The sequence below is a fragment of the Haliotis rubra genome, unplaced genomic scaffold, assembly GCF_003918875.1.
Source record: "Haliotis rubra isolate DU_JTF1 unplaced genomic scaffold, ASM391887v1 Scf982, whole genome shotgun sequence".
NCBI classification, from domain to species: Eukaryota; Metazoa; Mollusca; class Gastropoda; order Lepetellida; family Haliotidae; genus Haliotis; species Haliotis rubra.
The window spans coordinates 258,752-278,657 of NW_025767726.1; the positions used below are offsets into that span (position 1 = coordinate 258,752).

At 34.0% G+C, this 19,906-nt stretch overlaps 1 protein-coding gene across 1 annotated transcript in view; it reads left to right on the forward strand.

Annotated features, from left to right (window-relative positions):
* The window catches only part of LOC124265535 (U4/U6 small nuclear ribonucleoprotein Prp4-like), a 52,745-nt gene that overhangs the window by 11,739 nt on the left and 21,100 nt on the right, over positions 1 to 19,906 (forward strand). Inside the window, exons 6-12 of the mRNA XM_046700321.1 lie at positions 10,130 to 10,224; positions 11,896 to 11,954; positions 12,798 to 12,921; positions 13,451 to 13,543; positions 14,186 to 14,308; positions 14,839 to 14,946; positions 16,410 to 16,528. Of these exons, the coding sequence (XP_046556277.1) occupies positions 10,130 to 10,224; positions 11,896 to 11,954; positions 12,798 to 12,921; positions 13,451 to 13,543; positions 14,186 to 14,308; positions 14,839 to 14,946; positions 16,410 to 16,528 (721 nt within the window). The remainder of the gene's footprint in view (positions 1 to 10,129; positions 10,225 to 11,895; positions 11,955 to 12,797; positions 12,922 to 13,450; positions 13,544 to 14,185; positions 14,309 to 14,838; positions 14,947 to 16,409; positions 16,529 to 19,906) is intronic.

The following is a 19,906-nucleotide window of genomic DNA, read 5'->3' on the forward strand; positions in this document are numbered from 1 at the left end:
GAATAAATCAATAAGTGGTACAGATCAATATCTATAAGAAATTGACACAGATGAATAAATCAATCAATAAGTGGTACAGATCAATATCTATAAGTGACACAGATGAATAAATCAATAAGTGGTACAGATCAATATCTATAAGTGACACAGATGAATAAATCAATAAGTGGTACAGATCAATATCTATAAGTGACACAGATGAATGAATCAATAAGTGGTACAGATCAATATCTATAAGTGACACAGATGAATAAATCAATAAGTGGTACAGATCAATATCTACAAGTGACACAGATGAATAAATCAATAAGTGGTACAGATCAATATCTATAAGTGATACAGGCGGTACAGATCAATTAATAAATCAATAAGTGGTACAGATCAATATCTATAAGTGACACAGATGAATAAATCAATAAGTGGTACAGATCAATATCTATCAAGTGATCACAGATGAATAAATCAATAAGTGGTACAGATCAATATCTATAAGTGCCACATATTAATAAAATCAATAAGTGGTACAGATCAATATCTTCAAGTGACACAGATTAATAAATCAATAAGTGGTACAGATCAATATCTTACAAGTGACACAGATGCCACACATTAATAACCAATAAATAAATCAATAAGTAATGGTACAGATCAATATCTATATGTGACACAGATAAATAAATCAATAAGTGGTACAGATCAATATCTATAGGTGACAGATGAATAAATCAATCAGTGGTACAGATCAATATCTATAAGTGACACAGATTAATAAATCAATAAGTGGTACAGATCAATATCTATAAGGGACACAGATGAATAAATCAATAAGTGGTACAGATCAATATCTATAAGTGTCACCGATAAATAAATCAATAAGTGGTACAGATCAATATCTATAGGTGACACAGATTAATAAATCAATAAGTGGTACATATCAATGTCTATAAGTGACACAGATAAATAAATCAATAAGTGGTACAGATCAATATCTATTAGTGACACAGATGAATAAATCAATAAGTGGTACAGATCAATATCTATAAGTGTCAGATAAAGCAATCAATATGTGATACAGATCAATATCTATAAGTGACACAGATGAATAAATCTATAAGTGAAGCAGATCAATATCTATAAGTGACACATTAATAAATCAATAAGTGGTACAGATCAATATCTATAAGTGTCACCCGATAAATAAATTAATAAAAGTGGTACAGATCAATATCTATAAGTGACACAGATGAATAAATCAATAAGTGGTACAGATCAATATCTATGACACAGATGAATACACAGATGGTACAGATCAAATCAATACAGATGAATAAATCAATAAGTGGTACAGATCAATATCTATAAGTGTCACTGATAAATAAATCAATAAGTGGTACTTATCAATATCTATAAGTGACACAGATAAATAAATCAATAAGTGGTACAGATCAATATCTATAAGTAACACAGATTAATTAATCAATATGTGGTGCAGATCAATATCTATAAGTGTCACAGATAAATAAATCAATAAGTGATGCAGATCAATATCTATAAGTGACACAGATGAATAAATCAATAAGTGGTACAGATCAATATCTATAAGTGACACAGATGAATAAATCAATAAGTGGTACATATCAATATCTATAGGTGACACAGATAAATAAATCAATAAGTGGTACATATCAATATCTATAAGTGACACAGATGAATAAATCAATAAGTGGTACAGATCAATATCTATAAGTGACACAGATGAATAAATCAATAAGTGGTACAGATCAATATCTATATGTGACACAGATTAATAAATCAATAAGTGGTACAGATCAATATCTATAAGGGACACAGATTAATAAATCAATAAGTGGTACAGATCAATATCTATATGTGACACAGATTAATAAATCAATAAGTGGTACAGATCAATGTCTATAAGTGTCACAGATGAATAAATCAATAAGTGATGCAGATCAATATCTATAAGTGACACATTAATAAATCAATAAGTGGTACAGATCAATATCTATAGGTGACACAGATTAATAAATCAATAAGTGGTACATATCAATGTCTATAAGTGACACAGATAAATAAATCAATAAGTGGTACAGATCAATATCTATTAGTGACACAGATGAATAAATCAATAAGTGGTACAGATCAATATCTATAAGTGTCAGATAAAGCAATCAATATGTGATACAGATCAATATCTATAAGTGACACAGATGAATAAATCTATAAGTGAAGCAGATCAATATCTATAAGTGACACATTAATAAATCAATAAGTGGTACAGATCAATATCTATAAGTGTCACCGATAAATAAATTAATAAAGTGGTACAGATCAATATCTATAAGTGACACAGATGAATAAATCAATAAGTAGTACAGATCAATATCTATAAGTGACACAGATTAATAAATCAATAAGTGGTACAGATCAATATCTATAAGTGTCACTGATAAATAAATCAATAAGTGGTACTTATCAATATCTATAGTGACACAGATAAATAAAATCAATAAGTGGTACAGATCAATATCTATAAGTAACACAGATTAATTAATTAATCAATATGTGGTGCAGATCAATATCTATAAGTGTCACAGATAAATAAATCAATAAGTGATGCAGATCAATATCTATAAGTGACACAGATGAATAAATCAATAAGTGGTACAGATCAATATCTATAAGTGACACAGATGAATAAATCAATAATTGGTACATATCAATATCTATAGGTGACACAGATAAATAAATCAATAAGTGGTACATATCAATATCTATAAGTGACACAGATGAATAAATCAATAAGTGGTACAGATCAATATCTATAAGTGACACAGATGAATAAATCAATAAGTGGTACAGATCAATATCTATATGTGACACAGATTAATAAATCAATAAGTGGTACAGATCAATATCTATAAGGGACACAGATTAATAAATCAATAAGTGGTACAGATCAATATCTATATGTGACACAGATTAATAAATCAATAAGTGGTACAGATCAATGTCTATAAGTGTCACAGATGAATAAATCAATAAGTGATGCAGATCAATATCTATAAGTGACACATTAATAAATCAATAAGTGGTACAGATCAATATCTATAAGTGTCACCGATAAATAAATTAATAAGTGGTACAGATCAATATCTATAAGTGTCAGATAAATAAGTCAATAAGTGGTACAGATCAATATTTATAAGGGACACAGATGATTAAATCAATAAGTGATGCAGATCAATATCTATAAGTGACACATTAATAAATCAATAAGTAGTACAGATCAATATCTATAAGTGTCACCGATAAATAAATTAATAAGTGGTACAGATCAATATCTATAAGTGTCAGATAAATAAATCAATAAGTGATCCAGATCAATATCTATAAGTTACACAGATGAATAAATCAATAAGTGATGCAGATCAATATCTATAAGTGACACATTAATAAATCAATAAGTGGTACAGATCAATATCTATAAGTGTCACCGATAAATAAATTAATAAGTGGTACAGATCAATATCTATAAGTGACACAGATAAATAAATCAATAAGTAGTACAGATCAATATCTATAAGTGTCACAAATAAATGAATAAGTGATCCAGATCAATATCTATAAGTTACACAGATGAATAAATCAATAAGTGATGCAGATCAATATCTATAAGTGACACATTAATAAATCAATAAGTGGTACAGATCAATATCTATAAGTGTCACCGATAAATAAATTAATAAGTGGTACAGATCAATATCTATAAGTGACACAGATAAATAAATCAATAAGTAGTACAGATCAATATCTATAAGTGTCACAAATAAATTAATAAGTGGTACAGATCAATATCTATAAGTGACACAGATGAATAAATCAATAAGTGGTACAGATCAATATCTATATGTGACACAGATTAATAAATCAATAAGTGGTACAGATCAATATCTATAAGGGACACAGATTAATAAATCAATAAGTGGTACTTATCAATATCTATAAGTGTCACCGATAAATAAATCAATAAGTGGTACTTATCAATATCTATAAGTGACACAGATTAATAAATCAATAAGTGGTACAGATCAATATCTATAAGGGACACAGATTAATAAATCAATAAGTGGTACTTATCAATATCTATAAGTGACACAGATTAATAAATCAATAAGTGGTACTTATCAATATCTTTAAGTAACACAGATAAATAAATCAATAAGTGGTACAGATCAATATTTATAAGTGTCAGATAAATAAATCAATAAGTGATCCAGATCAATATCTATAAGTGACACAGATGAATAAATCAATAAGTGATGCAGATCAATATCTATAAGTGACACATTAATAAATCAATAAGTGGTACAGATCAATATCTATAAGTGTCACCGATAAATAAATTAATAAGTAGTACAGATCAATATCTATAAGTGACACAGATGAATAAATCAATAAGTGGTACAGATCAATATCTATATGTGACACAGATTAATAAATCAATAAGTGGTACAGATCAATATCTATAAGGGACACAGATTAATAAATCAATAAGTGGTACAGATCAATATCTATATGTGACACAGATTAATAAATCAATAAGTGGTACAGATCAATGTCTATAAGTGTCACAGATGAATAAATCAATAAGTGATGCAGATCAATATCTATAAGTGACACATTAATAAATCAATAAGTGGTACAGATCAATATCTATAAGTGTCACCGATAAATAAATTAATAAGTGGTACAGATCAATATCTATAAGTGTCAGATAAATAAGTCAATAAGTGGTACAGATCAATATTTATAAGGGACACAGATGATTAAATCAATAAGTGATGCAGATCAATATCTATAAGTGACACATTAATAAATCAATAAGTAGTACAGATCAATATCTATAAGTGTCACCGATAAATAAATTAATAAGTGGTACAGATCAATATCTATAAGTGTCAGATAAATAAATCAATAAGTGATCCAGATCAATATCTATAAGTTACACAGATGAATAAATCAATAAGTGATGCAGATCAATATCTATAAGTGACACATTAATAAATCAATAAGTGGTACAGATCAATATCTATAAGTGTCACCGATAAATAAATTAATAAGTGGTACAGATCAATATCTATAAGTGACACAGATAAATAAATCAATAAGTAGTACAGATCAATATCTATAAGTGTCACAAATAAATTAATAAGTGGTACAGATCAATATCTATAAGTGACACAGATGAATAAATCAATAAGTGGTACAGATCAATATCTATATGTGACACAGATTAATAAATCAATAAGTGGTACAGATCAATATCTATAAGGGACACAGATTAATAAATCAATAAGTGGTACTTATCAATATCTATAAGTGTCACCGATAAATAAATCAATAAGTGGTACTTATCAATATCTATAAGTGACACATATTAATAAATCAATAAGTGGTACAGATCAATATCTTCAAGTGACACAGATTAATAAATCAATAAGTGGTACAGATCAATATCTTCAAGTGACACAGATTAATAAATCAATAAGTGGTACAGATCAATATCTATATGTGACACAGATAAATAAATCAATAAGTGGTACAGATCAATATCTATAGGTGACAGATGAATAAATCAATCAGTGGTACAGATCAATATCTATAAGTGACACAGATTAATAAATCAATAAGTGGTACAGATCAATATCTATAAGGGACACAGATGAATAAATCAATAAGTGGTACAGATCAATATCTATAAGTGTCACCGATAAATAAATCAATAAGTGGTACAGATCAATATCTATAGGTGACACAGATTAATAAATCAATAAGTGGTACATATCAATGTCTATAAGTGACACAGATAAATAAATCAATAAGTGGTACAGATCAATATCTATTAGTGACACAGATGAATAAATCAATAAGTGGTACAGATCAATATCTACAAGTGACACAGATGAATAAATCAATAAGTGGTACAGATCAATATCTACAAGTGACACAGATGAATAAATCAATAAGTGGTACAGATCAATATCTATTAGTGACACAGATGAATAAATCAATAAGTGGTACAGATCAATATCTACAAGTGACACATGAATAAATCAATAAGTGGTACAGATCAATATCTACAAGTGACACAGATGAATAAATCAATAAGTGGTACAGATCAATATCTATAAGTGACACAGATGAATAAATCAATAAGTGGTACAGATCAATATCTGCAAGTGACACAGATGAATAAATCAATAAGTGGTACAGATCAATATCTACAAGTGACACAGATGAATAAATCAATAAGTGGTACAGATCAATATCTATAAGTGACACAGATGAATAAATCAATAAGTGGTACAGATCAATATCTACAAGTGACACAGATGAATAAATCAATAAGTGGTACAGATCAATATCTACAAGTGACACAGATGAATAAATCAATAAGTGGTACAGATCAATATCTATAAGTGCCACATATTAATAAATCAATAAGTGGTACAGATCAATATCTTCAAGTGACACAGATTAATAAATCAATAAGTGGTACAGATCAATATCTTCAAGTGACACAGATGAATAAATCAATAAGTGGTACAGATCAATATCTATAAGTGCCACATATTAATAAATCAATAAGTGGTACAGATCAATATCTTCAAGTGACACAGATTAATAAATCAATAAGTGGTACAGATCAATATCTTCAAGTGACACAGATTAATAAATCAATAAGTGGTACAGATCAATATCTATATGTGACACAGATAAATAAATCAATAAGTGGTACAGATCAATATCTATAGGTGACAGATGAATAAATCAATCAGTGGTACAGATCAATATCTATAAGTGACACAGATTAATAAATCAATAAGTGGTACAGATCAATATCTATAAGGGACACAGATGAATAAATCAATAAGTGGTACAGATCAATATCTATAAGTGTCACCGATAAATAAATCAATAAGTGGTACAGATCAATATCTATAGGTGACACAGATTAATAAATCAATAAGTGGTACATATCAATGTCTATAAGTGACACAGATAAATAAATCAATAAGTGGTACAGATCAATATCTATTAGTGACACAGATGAATAAATCAATAAGTGGTACAGATCAATATCTATAAGTGTCAGATAAAGCAATCAATATGTGATACAGATCAATATCTATAAGTGACACAGATGAATAAATCTATAAGTGAAGCAGATCAATATCTATAAGTGACACATTAATAAATCAATAAGTGGTACAGATCAATATCTATAAGTGTCACCGATAAATAAATTAATAAAGTGGTACAGATCAATATCTATAAGTGACACAGATGAATAAATCAATAAGTAGTACAGATCAATATCTATAAGTGACACAGATTAATAAATCAATAAGTGGTACAGATCAATATCTATAAGTGTCACTGATAAATAAATCAATAAGTGGTACTTATCAATATCTATAAGTGACACAGATAAATAAATCAATAAGTGGTACAGATCAATATCTATAAGTAACACAGATTAATTAATCAATATGTGGTGCAGATCAATATCTATAAGTGTCACAGATAAATAAATCAATAAGTGATGCAGATCAATATCTATAAGTGACACATAAATAAATCAATAAGTGGTACAGATCAATATCTATAAGTGCCACATATTAATAAATCAATAAGTGGTACATATCAATATCTATAGGTGACACAGATAAATAAATCAATAAGTGGTACATATCAATATCTATAAGTGACACAGATGAATAAATCAATAAGTGGTACAGATCAATATCTATAAGTGACACAGATGAATAAATCAATAAGTGGTACAGATCAATATCTATATGTGACACAGATTAATAAATCAATAAGTGGTACAGATCAATATCTATAAGGGACACAGATTAATAAATCAATAAGTGGTACAGATCAATATCTATATGTGACACAGATTAATAAATCAATAAGTGGTACAGATCAATGTCTATAAGTGTCACAGATAAATAAATCAATAAGTGATGCAGATCAATATCTATAAGTGACACATTAATAAATCAATAAGTGGTACAGATCAATATCTATAAGTGTCACCGATAAATAAATTAATAAGTGGTACAGATCAATATCTATAAGTGTCAGATAAATAAGTCAATAAGTGGTACAGATCAATATTTATAAGGGACACAGATGATTAAATCAATAAGTGATGCAGATCAATATCTATAAGTGACACATTAATAAATCAATAAGTAGTACAGATCAATATCTATAAGTGTCACAGATGAATAAATCAATAAGTGATACAGATCAATATCTATAAGTGACACAGATGAATAAATCAATAAGTGATGCAGATCAATATCTATAAGTGACACAGATTAATAAATCAATAAGTGGTACAGATCAATATCTATAAGTGACACAGATTAATAAATCAATAAGTGATGCAGATCAATATCTATAAGTGACACAGATTAATAAATCAATAAGTGATGCAGATCAATATCTATAAGTGTCACCGATAAATAAATTAATAAGTAGTACAGATCAATATCTATAAGTGACACAGATGAATAAATCAATAAGTAGTACAGATCAATATCTATAAGTGACACAGATGAATAAATCAATAAGTAGTACAGATCAATATCTATAAGTGACACAGATTAATAAATCAATAAGTGGTACAGATCAATATCTATAAGTGTCACAGATAAATAAATCAATAAGTGATACAGATCAATATCTATAAGTGACACAGATGAATAAATCAATAAGTGATGCAGATCAATATCTATAAGTGACACAGATTAATAAATCAATAGGTGGTACAGATCAATATCTATAAGTGACACAGATTAATAAATCAATAAGTGATGCAGATCAATATCTATAAGTGACACAGATTAATAAATCAATAAGTGATGCAGATCAATATCTATAAGTGACACAGATTAATAAATCAATAAGTGATGCAGATCAATATCTATAAGTGACACAGATTAATAAATCAATAAGTGATGCAGATCAATATCTATAAGTGACACAGATTAATAAATCAATAAGTGGTACTTATCAATATCTATAAGTGACACAGATTAATAAATCAATAAGTGGTACTTATCAATGTCTATAAGTGTCACCGATAAATAAATCAATAAGTGGTACAGATCAATATCTATAAGTGACACAGATGAATAAATCAATAAGTGATGCAGATCAATATCTATAAGTGACACAGATGTATAAATCAATGTGGTACAGATAAAAAGAGCAGTTAGTGGCACAGATGAATAAATCAATAAGTGGTACAGATATAAAGATTAACATGTGGCACACTTAATAAGATTAACAAGAGGCATAGATAAATATATCAATAAAAAAAATAAGTGGCACAGATAAATTAACCAATAAGTGGTACAGGTCAAGCACGAGGCAGGTATGTTTATTGGCCATGGTTGATGGCTGTTGGGACAATATTCACATTATTCATGTAAAGCGACCTTCACACAGCAATCTTAAGTTTGACAACACATGTTGTTAAAATTATAAAGTTGTCAAACTCGCGTTTTCACAAACGTCAAACACATGTTGTCAATTTTTGTGTTATTTGAGGGCCATGTCGCTATCGGTGCGGTCACATGATAATTTCGTTGACTGTGATTGGTTGTTTCTGAACAACTCAAGTTTGACAACGCTTCACACGACAAACTCGAGTTTGACAACATCAAAAGTTTGATGGAAAAGTTGGTGAAAATAGAGACCGATCCTATTTCTCGACATAAGTTTGACAACTCTGAAATTGGTGTTGATAGCGAGTTGTTGGAATGTTCACACTCACAAACTCGAATGTTTGACCTCTGGTATGAGGGGTGATGGCGTAGCCGAGCGGTTTAAGCGTTGGTTCGTCATGCTGAAGACCGGGGTTCGATTCCCCACATGGGTACAATGTGTGAAGCCCATTTCTGGGGTCCCCTGCTGTGAATATTGCTGGAATATTGCCAAAAGCAGCGTAATAACATGCTGGCTCACTAACCCTTTCACTCGCCTGGTATGTCTTCTCATTGAAATCTCCTCTTCCTTCCAGTCTGTAACGAATGACTGCAGTCAGATCGGTGATGACCGACCGCTGTCCCACTGTCAGTTCAGCCCAGACTCCCAGATGCTTGCAGTCGCCTCGTGGTAGCGTTCTTCAACTTGTACATTTGTGTTTAGATAATCTGATTTATAACTTTTACAGTGTTATTCGTTGAGACGTTACAATAATTTACATAATAAACCTTACAATGATATACATCGCAGACAAGCAGAAATCATTGGTGTTAAATATACAGATTTGACATAATTCAGACAATATACTTTCAGACTAACTATACTTTTTTTGCCTGAAATTAATTTTTTTTAAACAGTTTGTATGGGTCAAAGTGCATGCTAGAGGTTATGAGCTAGTCATGCTTAAAACTGGTGTTCATCATCCAAGCATGGGTTCATCTCCTGACAAGGGTAAAACGAACCCCTCCAAGGCATCCCCTGTTGTGATGTAGCTGGAGTTATGCTTGTAGAGACAGACACCAACTTGTCCCCAGGGTTCTTTTTGGGGCCACTGGTGGACCAGTCATACAAGGCACTGTAATTCACAGTGCAGAGTTATGTCCCTTGCAGAGCTACAGATAATTTTTTGGGTCATTGCGTTATGTACTAGCTTGTGCTCATCTCAATTGGGTATCCTAATTTCCTTTGAGTAACCAAATAAATTGTACCCACCTCACTCAAACTCATTTGGGTATTTTGTCATTTTCCATAAATTGTAAAAATATTATGTTTAAACGTTATTTATGTTGGATATGTAATATGAGAAACTATAAGAAAGACTGCAAGTTGCCAAGTTCTTGTGTTGAAATAGAACCTCTGAATATACCTCAGTTATTTTATCTATCCGCCAGTACGCAAACAAAGATTTGACGTTTTTGTGTGTAGGCATGTAAGATCAAATATATTGAGTATTTACAAAAATTCAAGCGTACTTGTACGCAACAGACGTGGTAAGAATTGAGTTTTCACATACCGGTAAGTGTTCGCGTAATTTATGCAGCTTATCTGTACCTCTGCCCTTGTGCAGGTTGGGAACCTGTGATTGTGGGCTGGAATCCTGGTTTGCACAGGTTATGTTTCAAGGTTCGTCAGCACCATATCCTTGTGTGGGGTTTTGACAAAACTGGTGAACTTCTAGGACCTGCATCAGTACATAACCTCCCATGTGAACTTGAGGCCATGATATAACAGTGTATGAAATAAGCCAAAAATAAAGCCAGACATCAGGGCTGGTTATACGTTCATAATGTATTGCTGGGAGGTGGGGGTGGGAGAGATAATGATTTTTATGGAGAAGCATGTACAGTGTGAATGAACCCCCCTTAATGTTATGTACAAAGTACGTGACCCCACCCTGCATGTCATGTACAAAATCAGTGGACACCCCCCCCCACCCCCCGTAATTTTTAAGCATAATTTTTAAATATTTTTATGTACAAAATTGCTGAAACCCTCCCTGTAGTATTCCTGAAACCACCCCCACCCCCACCTTCCCAGAATCAAATGGGTGACCCCCCTAGCCATAAATTATGAACGGTCCCTCACTTCAAAATGTTACCAGCCCAAAATGGATTTAACCAGACCAAATATGGTGAATTTACTCAGATGTATGGAACATCTACAAAAATTTACCAGACCATTGGGCTGGCTAGCTGTAAATTTAGACCGTTCGTCGGAAATAGTTTAGATGTGATTTTTTATAGGAGATAGTTAAGTGTCAGCTTTCTTGGATGATGATGAAGTATGTTTGCTGTATTTCAGGTCTGGGTTGTGTAAACTATGGTCCATTCCAGACTGCCAGTTGATTCGACAGCTGCGAGGTACGTCCTACGTCAAGTGTCTAATTGTCCATATAGCAGTTTTCATTAAAATTACTTTGAAACTATACGCTGAAAGTTCAAGTGCTGCTTTATAGACAGTTAAAACCTGTTGTGTTGATGTCTAGAGGACCAGAGAAATAGTTGGACTTATCAGGGTTTGACTTACTCAGGGTTTGACACATCTTATTTGAACATGTCATTATTTGACTTGGCAGTCAGAAAGCAAATGCACTATATTCCTTCATGTTAGCACAAAGAGAAGGTTTGTGATATGAAATAAAAACATTCAAGTTCAATTTTTTTGAGAGGAAAGTGAGATCAAACTCTGATCAAACTGTGAGTTTGACGTAACAGGGGATACGACCCGTCAGAGTTTCATACAACAGGGTCTGACTGTATTTTTGTCAGTGTGTGGAAAACAGTTTTGCATAAACCATGGAATTGCTTAACTGTTACTTTATAAGTCTGATCATGTTTTTATTGATAGATGTGACATCTACTGGTTAATAAGGTTAACAGTTTGAATATTTGATAAACAAGGAAATCGTTAGATGCTTGATTCGCATTTTAGTAGATGCTATTTGATGAACATAAAGAATTTCCTGGATTTGTATCAAAGACTGAAAAGAAGATGAAAGTATCAAAGTCTAAAAAGAAGATGAAAGTATCAAAGAATAAAAGAAGATGAAAGTATCAAAGAATAAAAAGAAGATGAAAGTATCAAAGAATAAACGAAGATGAAAGTATCAAAGAATAAAAAGAAGATGAAAGTATCAAAGAATAAAAAGAAGATGAAATCCAGAAAATTCTTTTTGTTCATTGAAATTGTTCTATGGTTTTCAGGCCACAACTGTCATGTTGGTGCCATTGTATTCCACCCTGACGCTACAATCGGTCTAGACAACAGTGTATGCTGTATGGCATCATGTGGACAGGATGGTTCCGTCAAGCTCTGGAATCTAGTCAGGTTTGTTCTGTATATCTTTAACTGTCCTTATCAAGCATGCTTGAACACCCCAGTTCAAGTTGTCTCCCTTAGCTGAAAAGGATCTGCTCATCATGCTTCAAATGACAGATAAGTCAAATGTGTTATCCTTGGTTCTCATCACTTATGACCCAGGATTTCAAGAAAGTGGTAAACAACTGTGACAACCGTGAAGATGCAGGGTAGAAATGGTCTTCACCAACCCTTGCTCATCATAACAAACAACAATCTGATACAATGGTCATGCTCAGCAACTTTATTAGAAGATCAAGCCATAAGGGATTGTTACACCTGTATGTATGCTTTGAAAAGAAGTGTCTGTTGGATGTTCCAAGGGGTTATTTTCAGACCACATGGCAACAGTGGGTTACATGGAGGCTGCAATCTTGTATTCTTATAAAACATGAACTTATAATTAAAAAGTGGGAATGGTAAGCGGAATGTAATAACTTAAGCGGAACAATTTAACTCCTTCATAACATGCTTATTAGGTACATTGTTTTTCTTTCAGTGATGAACCTATTGCAGACATTGAAGGTCATGCACCATTCCGAGTGTCGAAACTGGCTTACCACCCTTCAGGACGATTCCTCGGGACATGCTGGTAAGGGTGGTGGTTTTCAAGAATGAACACCCGTTTCTTGCATTTTGAAAAGTACCTGTATATATAATATGATTTTACTGTTTTTAACTCTCATGGAAGGAAATGTGCATGAATGTTGCTTTTTGCTGCTTGTAAATATTGACGTCTTTGTCATGAAGATTACATACATACACATACATACATACCAACATTTGTATAGCTCCAATATCCATCTCAGCGCTGTGGTTTTCCCTAGATCACTGGATGTCAATCTCAACAGCACATCGTATAAGCAATCTCAACTCCCTGGGGATCATACAAAATTAGTGGTTTATAGCATGAAAACATCAATATTATGGCTGCATGTGTCTCATCTTAATTTTTAGAATGTGGCGTTATTGCTAATGTTTGCAGCATCTGTTTTCTGGTGAACTAACAGAACTACGAAACTGCGACAAACATGCCATTTTTGCCATTCTGAATATATGTTGTTGATATTTGTCAAAGACATGTCAAAGAATTTTAATGTTCAGATCTGTTGAGCTGTGATTGACTCAAGTTCCCAGAAATATGTGCTGCCTCGAGGTACCAGAGAACATGTTAATGTTTACTAGCTCTACTCAGTCTATTAACCCCAGGCTTAACCTGCCTGTTGTGTTTCAGTTTTGACAACTCGTGGCGGCTGTGGGACTTGCAAGCGCAGGAGGAGATCCTGCATCAGGAGGGACACAGTAAACCGGTGTACTCCATCGCCTTCCAAAACGATGGAGCGCTTGCCGTCACAGGGTATGTTTTGGTTTGGTTTGGTTTGGTTTGTTGTTAAACGCCGCACTCAGCAATATTTCAGCTATATGGCAGCGTTCTGTAAATAATTGAGCCTGGACCAGACAATCCAGTGATCAACAGCATGAGCATTGATCTATGCAGTTGGGATACGATGACATGTGTCAACCAAGTCAGCGAGCCTGACCACCTGATCCCGTTCGTCGCCTCTTACGACAAACATGGGTTACTGACCTGGATCTTCACGGGTCCATGTTGTAAGACGAGACTTTAAGGTCCAAGTGGCCAGTGGTTTGATTGATACATATCTTTGCATCCCAACTGCACAGATTAATGTTTGCTTTCTGATAACACTTGACTGAGCAAATCTTCAAGTGATTTGTATTGATACTCCAACCCTTGTAAGTTTTCTGTACAGAATAGGTCCCTGATAGTCTGTGCCCAATGTATTTAACTTGTTAAGCAAGTTTTTATCACAGCATATAGGTGAGCTACTGTACCTGAAGTGTGATCTATGTATTTGTTGTTGCCAGAGGGCTGGATGCGTATGGCCGAGTGTGGGATCTGCGGACAGGCCGCTGTGTGATGTTCATGGAGGGACACCTCAAGTCCATCCTCTCCGTTGACTTCAGTCCCGATGGGTGAGTTACTTTTCAACATGTTGCAGTCATCAGCATTGGCAGAGAATGTCTAGGAGCTGAAAAAACAGGTAGCTATGTTTTCAACAAGAGCCATCCAGCTGGGCTTCATGGTTCCAAGTGTTCCCTTGCAACCTGTGCTTGCATTAAGAGACTTATAGATCAGGTTGTCAGACTTGCTGACTTGGTTGATAGTGTGCTGTTCATATCAATCAATGGTTTCATTTGAGCTGTGACAGATTAGTAAATCTTGTGGTCTAACTACAATTCAGTTTTCTTACTGTCCAACAGGAATTGTGATACTATTGGTTTAGTGCAATACGTTTTTGAAACGATACACATTAGATTATGTCTTGTGTGTTCCGGCTTTTAGGGCAAAATTATTATACCAACATTTGTTATGACTTGTACATGTTGAGGTAAAATCAATGCTGAAATTTATTCACAAATGGAGTTTCTCTGGAAATTGATTGAGAGAATATTAGAAATATATATTGAAGTTTCATTCAGGTTATTATCTCCACTGCATCCATGACTACAAAATGGCAGAGACTGACTCAGCTTAGTGATATTTACTTAAGGTTGTAGTAAACAGGATGTGCATGTAATATCAGTGTCCGATATATTGCAATACATACAGCAATACAGACACCTGTACAAAATGTTTGCTACTACCCAGCCCTACTGTGCCCATAGGGGCGGTCATCCTCGATAATCTGCAGGGTATACGTCCCGATAAATCTCCTCTACACCCTGGATGCATCTACAGCTCGAGCCGATGATTTTATTACCTCCCTTGGTTGTCTTTTTATCCAATCGGGTGTATACGCTGGGAAGTTCAGCGTACCAATCACAACTCACTTTCGCTTTTTAAATTATCTAACCGATTAAACTTGGCAACATAATAATATATTGTTGCAGAGGTACTCTAATAGAGGTAGAAGGAGTTCTTGCATATATCTCTTTAAGGTTTCAGACCTGTCAATTTGTCTGTATGTTTTCTCCCCCAAACCTGAGTCGCACTGCGAACAAACTTTCGTGCCTGCGACAGCTATCTTTGTTGACACTGGCAAGCTCGGTTGTAACGGTGGCTTATCTGACTGGCTACTGTGAGAATGCAGAGCCAGCAAAGGGATGTAATAAAATCATCGGCTCGACCCGTAGATGCATCTAGGGTATAGCGGAGATTTATCTGAATGTATACTCTGGAGATTATCGAGGATGAGGGGCGGTGGGGTAGCCTAGTGGTTAAAGCGTTCACTCATCAAGTGAAGACCTGGGTTCGATTCCCCACATGGGTACAATGTGTGAAACCCATTTCTGCTGTCCCCCACCATCATATTGCTGGAATATTACCAAAATCGGTGTAAAACCCATCTCACTCACTCACGAACGAACGAACTAACGACTGTGCCCATATATAACCAGCCTGTTGATATTGTATTTCATGTTGCATTGTTTCCCAGGTTCCACGTGGCTTCTGGAAGTGAGGACAACACGGCCAAAGTGTGGGACCTGCGGCACCGCAAGTGTAACTACACCGTTCCCGCCCACACCAACCTCATCTCCACCGTCAGGTTCCAGCGTGAGTCCCATCAACTAACAACCTTTCTTTGTGTCAGTCTGTAGGGATTACAGAGTAGACTTCTGTCTCCCTTGCTGTTCTATCCATGGAGACACTGCTACTGAACAGGTCTTCTGATTCCTTTTTCCATGGGGATTCTGGGGTGGAACAGGTCTTCTGATTCCTTTTTCCATGGGGATTCTGGAGAAGAACAGGTCATCTGTTTCCCTTTTCCATTGAATTCTTGAACAGAATAGGTCTTCTGATTCCCTTTTTCATGTGATTATGGAACAGAACAGGTCTCCTGTCTCCTTTTTCCATGGGGATTACGGGACAGAATATACCTATTTACATCTCCCTTTGGTGATTCCTGGGTAGAACATGTCCCTTATCTCAACTTGTCCAGACCCGTCACAATCCGGGTTAGAATTAATCTTCATTAACCCATGCTTGTCGTAAGAGGCGACTAACGCGATTGGGTGGTCAGGCTCACTGACTTGACACATGTCATCGTATCCCAATTGCATAGATCAATGATCATGCTGTTGATCACTAGATTGTCTGGTCCAGGCTAGATTATTTACAGACCACCGCCATATAGCTATTGCTGAGTGCGACATAAATTTAAACTCACTCACTCAACTTGCCCATTCTAAATAAGGGAAGCGTAATAAGTAGGGCTGGATATAGCCCTGATTCTCATATTGCGATATATTGCAATAATTTAAGAGATATTGCAATATATATTGTGATATATTGAATGGAGGGTTTCTGCCCGGGTGCGTACATCATAAAATAGCTCTGTGTGTGTACGACATTATCTTCTTAGTTGCTGTTTCCGGCTCCCAGTCCTTATTGTGCATGGCTGTATGCCAATGGTTTACAGATAAATAAAATGATATAGAACCTTAATGTGGAATGTTTGTGTTCAGCAAGTTTGTACATAACACTTTGTTTAAAATTACGCTAAGAAATTATGGGAAGGGGAGGGGGTCATTGATTTTGTTCATGACATGCAGGGGGGTTCACTTATTTTGTACATAAATTTTAGGGGTGGGGTCATTCACATTGTACATGCTTCTCCATAAAAATCATCATCACCCCCAAATTATGAGCGGTCCCTTAACACAGTGAGGTCTCATACAGTGCAAAACAGATATAGTGTGCTGTATGTTCATGCTTTGGTTGATAGAAATGTTGTCATGGGCTCATTTTTTCTGTTTTTTTGGTTACTGTGAGTATAGTTTAAGTTCTAAAATGAGCGAAACACTTCTTCTTACTCTTATAAACTATCATTCACTGCTAATTTGAATAATGACCCTCTAAATTCTTTCAAATATCAAAAGCACATCGCCGATTTTGCTCCTTCGCAGAAAACATCGGAAATAAAGCCACAATATGCCTTAATTTTGCAGTTTGTTGGTATAATTTGAGAACATATGAAATATGTGATAAATAACCTTTCAAATGGTGTGAAATATTCCTAACATAGAGTATTCGTTTCTTTACACGAGAGTTAAACGTTACCCACCTATGCATCATCATAAGTTGATTGCCGCTAATAGTTTTGATAGTTTTAAAGCAAAACTGAAAACCCACCTTTTCTCAGTATACTTCTCATCACTTCATCCATCTTCATCTTTGTAGCGCTTTGAGCATACCCAAGGGCGTGGAAAAGGCGCATTATAAATGTGCATTATTATTATTATTATTATTATTAATACAGTTGGTTGATAGTGCTTTCAAAACTAATCACTGTACGGCTTCTAGTTAGTTCATGCTATCATATCTAGATAATTGAAGGTCCTAATTATATATTTTGCATCATTTTCTCTTACTTCTAAATTCAACACAGGTCGACTAAATGAACACTTCAGTTTGCTATTATTCTGATTTTTGGAAAATTCTTTCAACATTATCAGTGACCACTGTATTATCAATCACCCATCCAGTGAATTAAAATACAAATTCTAATATCTTATCTTAATTTTTTTTTCTTCAAACCCAAAATTTCAAACTGAAGTATTCATTCCCCTTAAGAAAAAGTCTAAATGTGATATGAAGGAGGGTGTGTTTGGCCAGATGCAAGCCTTGTCAATGAATGAGTTAACAGAGGAACTAGATAGAAATACAAACACATTTTCCTTGCATGAAGCTAGCACTCGGACCTCGTCGACATGTGGGAGTTTTAATGGAGGTTCTGTGAAAGAAATGATAGAATTGCTTCCACTAGTCTAAAATAACTTAAGGACGCTCTGTTTTCTTAAATTTACACTCCATTGGTTGCTTCCAAATTCATTTCCCTTTGGACAATATTATGCTCATGCTGTTTTCTGAAGTGGTATCGGGGTATTCACTCCACAACAGGGTACTGATGAGATACAGTGACATTACAAAGTGTTTTTGGAGACATTGGGCTGAAAAACACCGGCACAGTGACAGAGGGAAAAGTACCTAGTGGTGTGTATGTTCCTAATGATTCCAAAATAAACTTCGCAGTTCCTGATAGGACTGTTCTGGACAGAATGAAAGGTCCTCTTGAAGACAACCAACTTGTACCTTCTTGCAAATGCAGGACAGGATTGCTAAAACTGACCTAAAACAGGTTAACACTTAAAAAATGTGTGTTAATGGAAAGAAAACCTATGTCTGTACGGGTGGAAAGTTAGGGGACGTTGATTTATGTGGGGTTTAGGAGCATCCGACTCTTTCATCGGAAAATGTTAAGTATCACTAATTTAAGTCAGATTTTGAAAAGTTGTGAAGAACTTTTAACAGTTTGGAATTTCGCGGAATTAGAACAGGTTACCGAACGCTCAGACTGAACAAAAAGAGTAGTTCAAGTCGATTTGGGTCATGATGTCAATAACATTTGCAGTGGTCAACGTTAGACAGTTGAGACAACTCAGAGTTAGAGAAACTCTTGCACATGACAAATTTCTGAAAGCTGTAACTTGTGATTGGAGATATTCCAAATATGCTTTCGTAATAAGTTCTCTCAAAACAAGATATACCAGTACAATATATATACATACGTTGAATGTGTCCAAATATATCAATAAAGCGCTCCCTTGAATAAGCTCTCTATCAGGATCGCTATTCAGCTGGCAAATATATTCCATACAGAGAAACAAATCCAGTTAAGTGATGCTGCATTGTTGCCAGAGAATTCATTGATATCGTCATAACTAAACAACTTTGAAACATGAAAATTCACACATACATTGTAAAATCTACGAATAGAATACTGGTAGCTCTTTAGGCAAATATGATGGTATATGTGAGTAAAAGCGAAAGCGCACAAGTTTGTCGAATTTGGCCCGATGTGCAAGAGGTGAAGAAAATTGAGTTTTCATTAACATACAAATATCTCGCTAATAATTACTGTAACTGTTATAT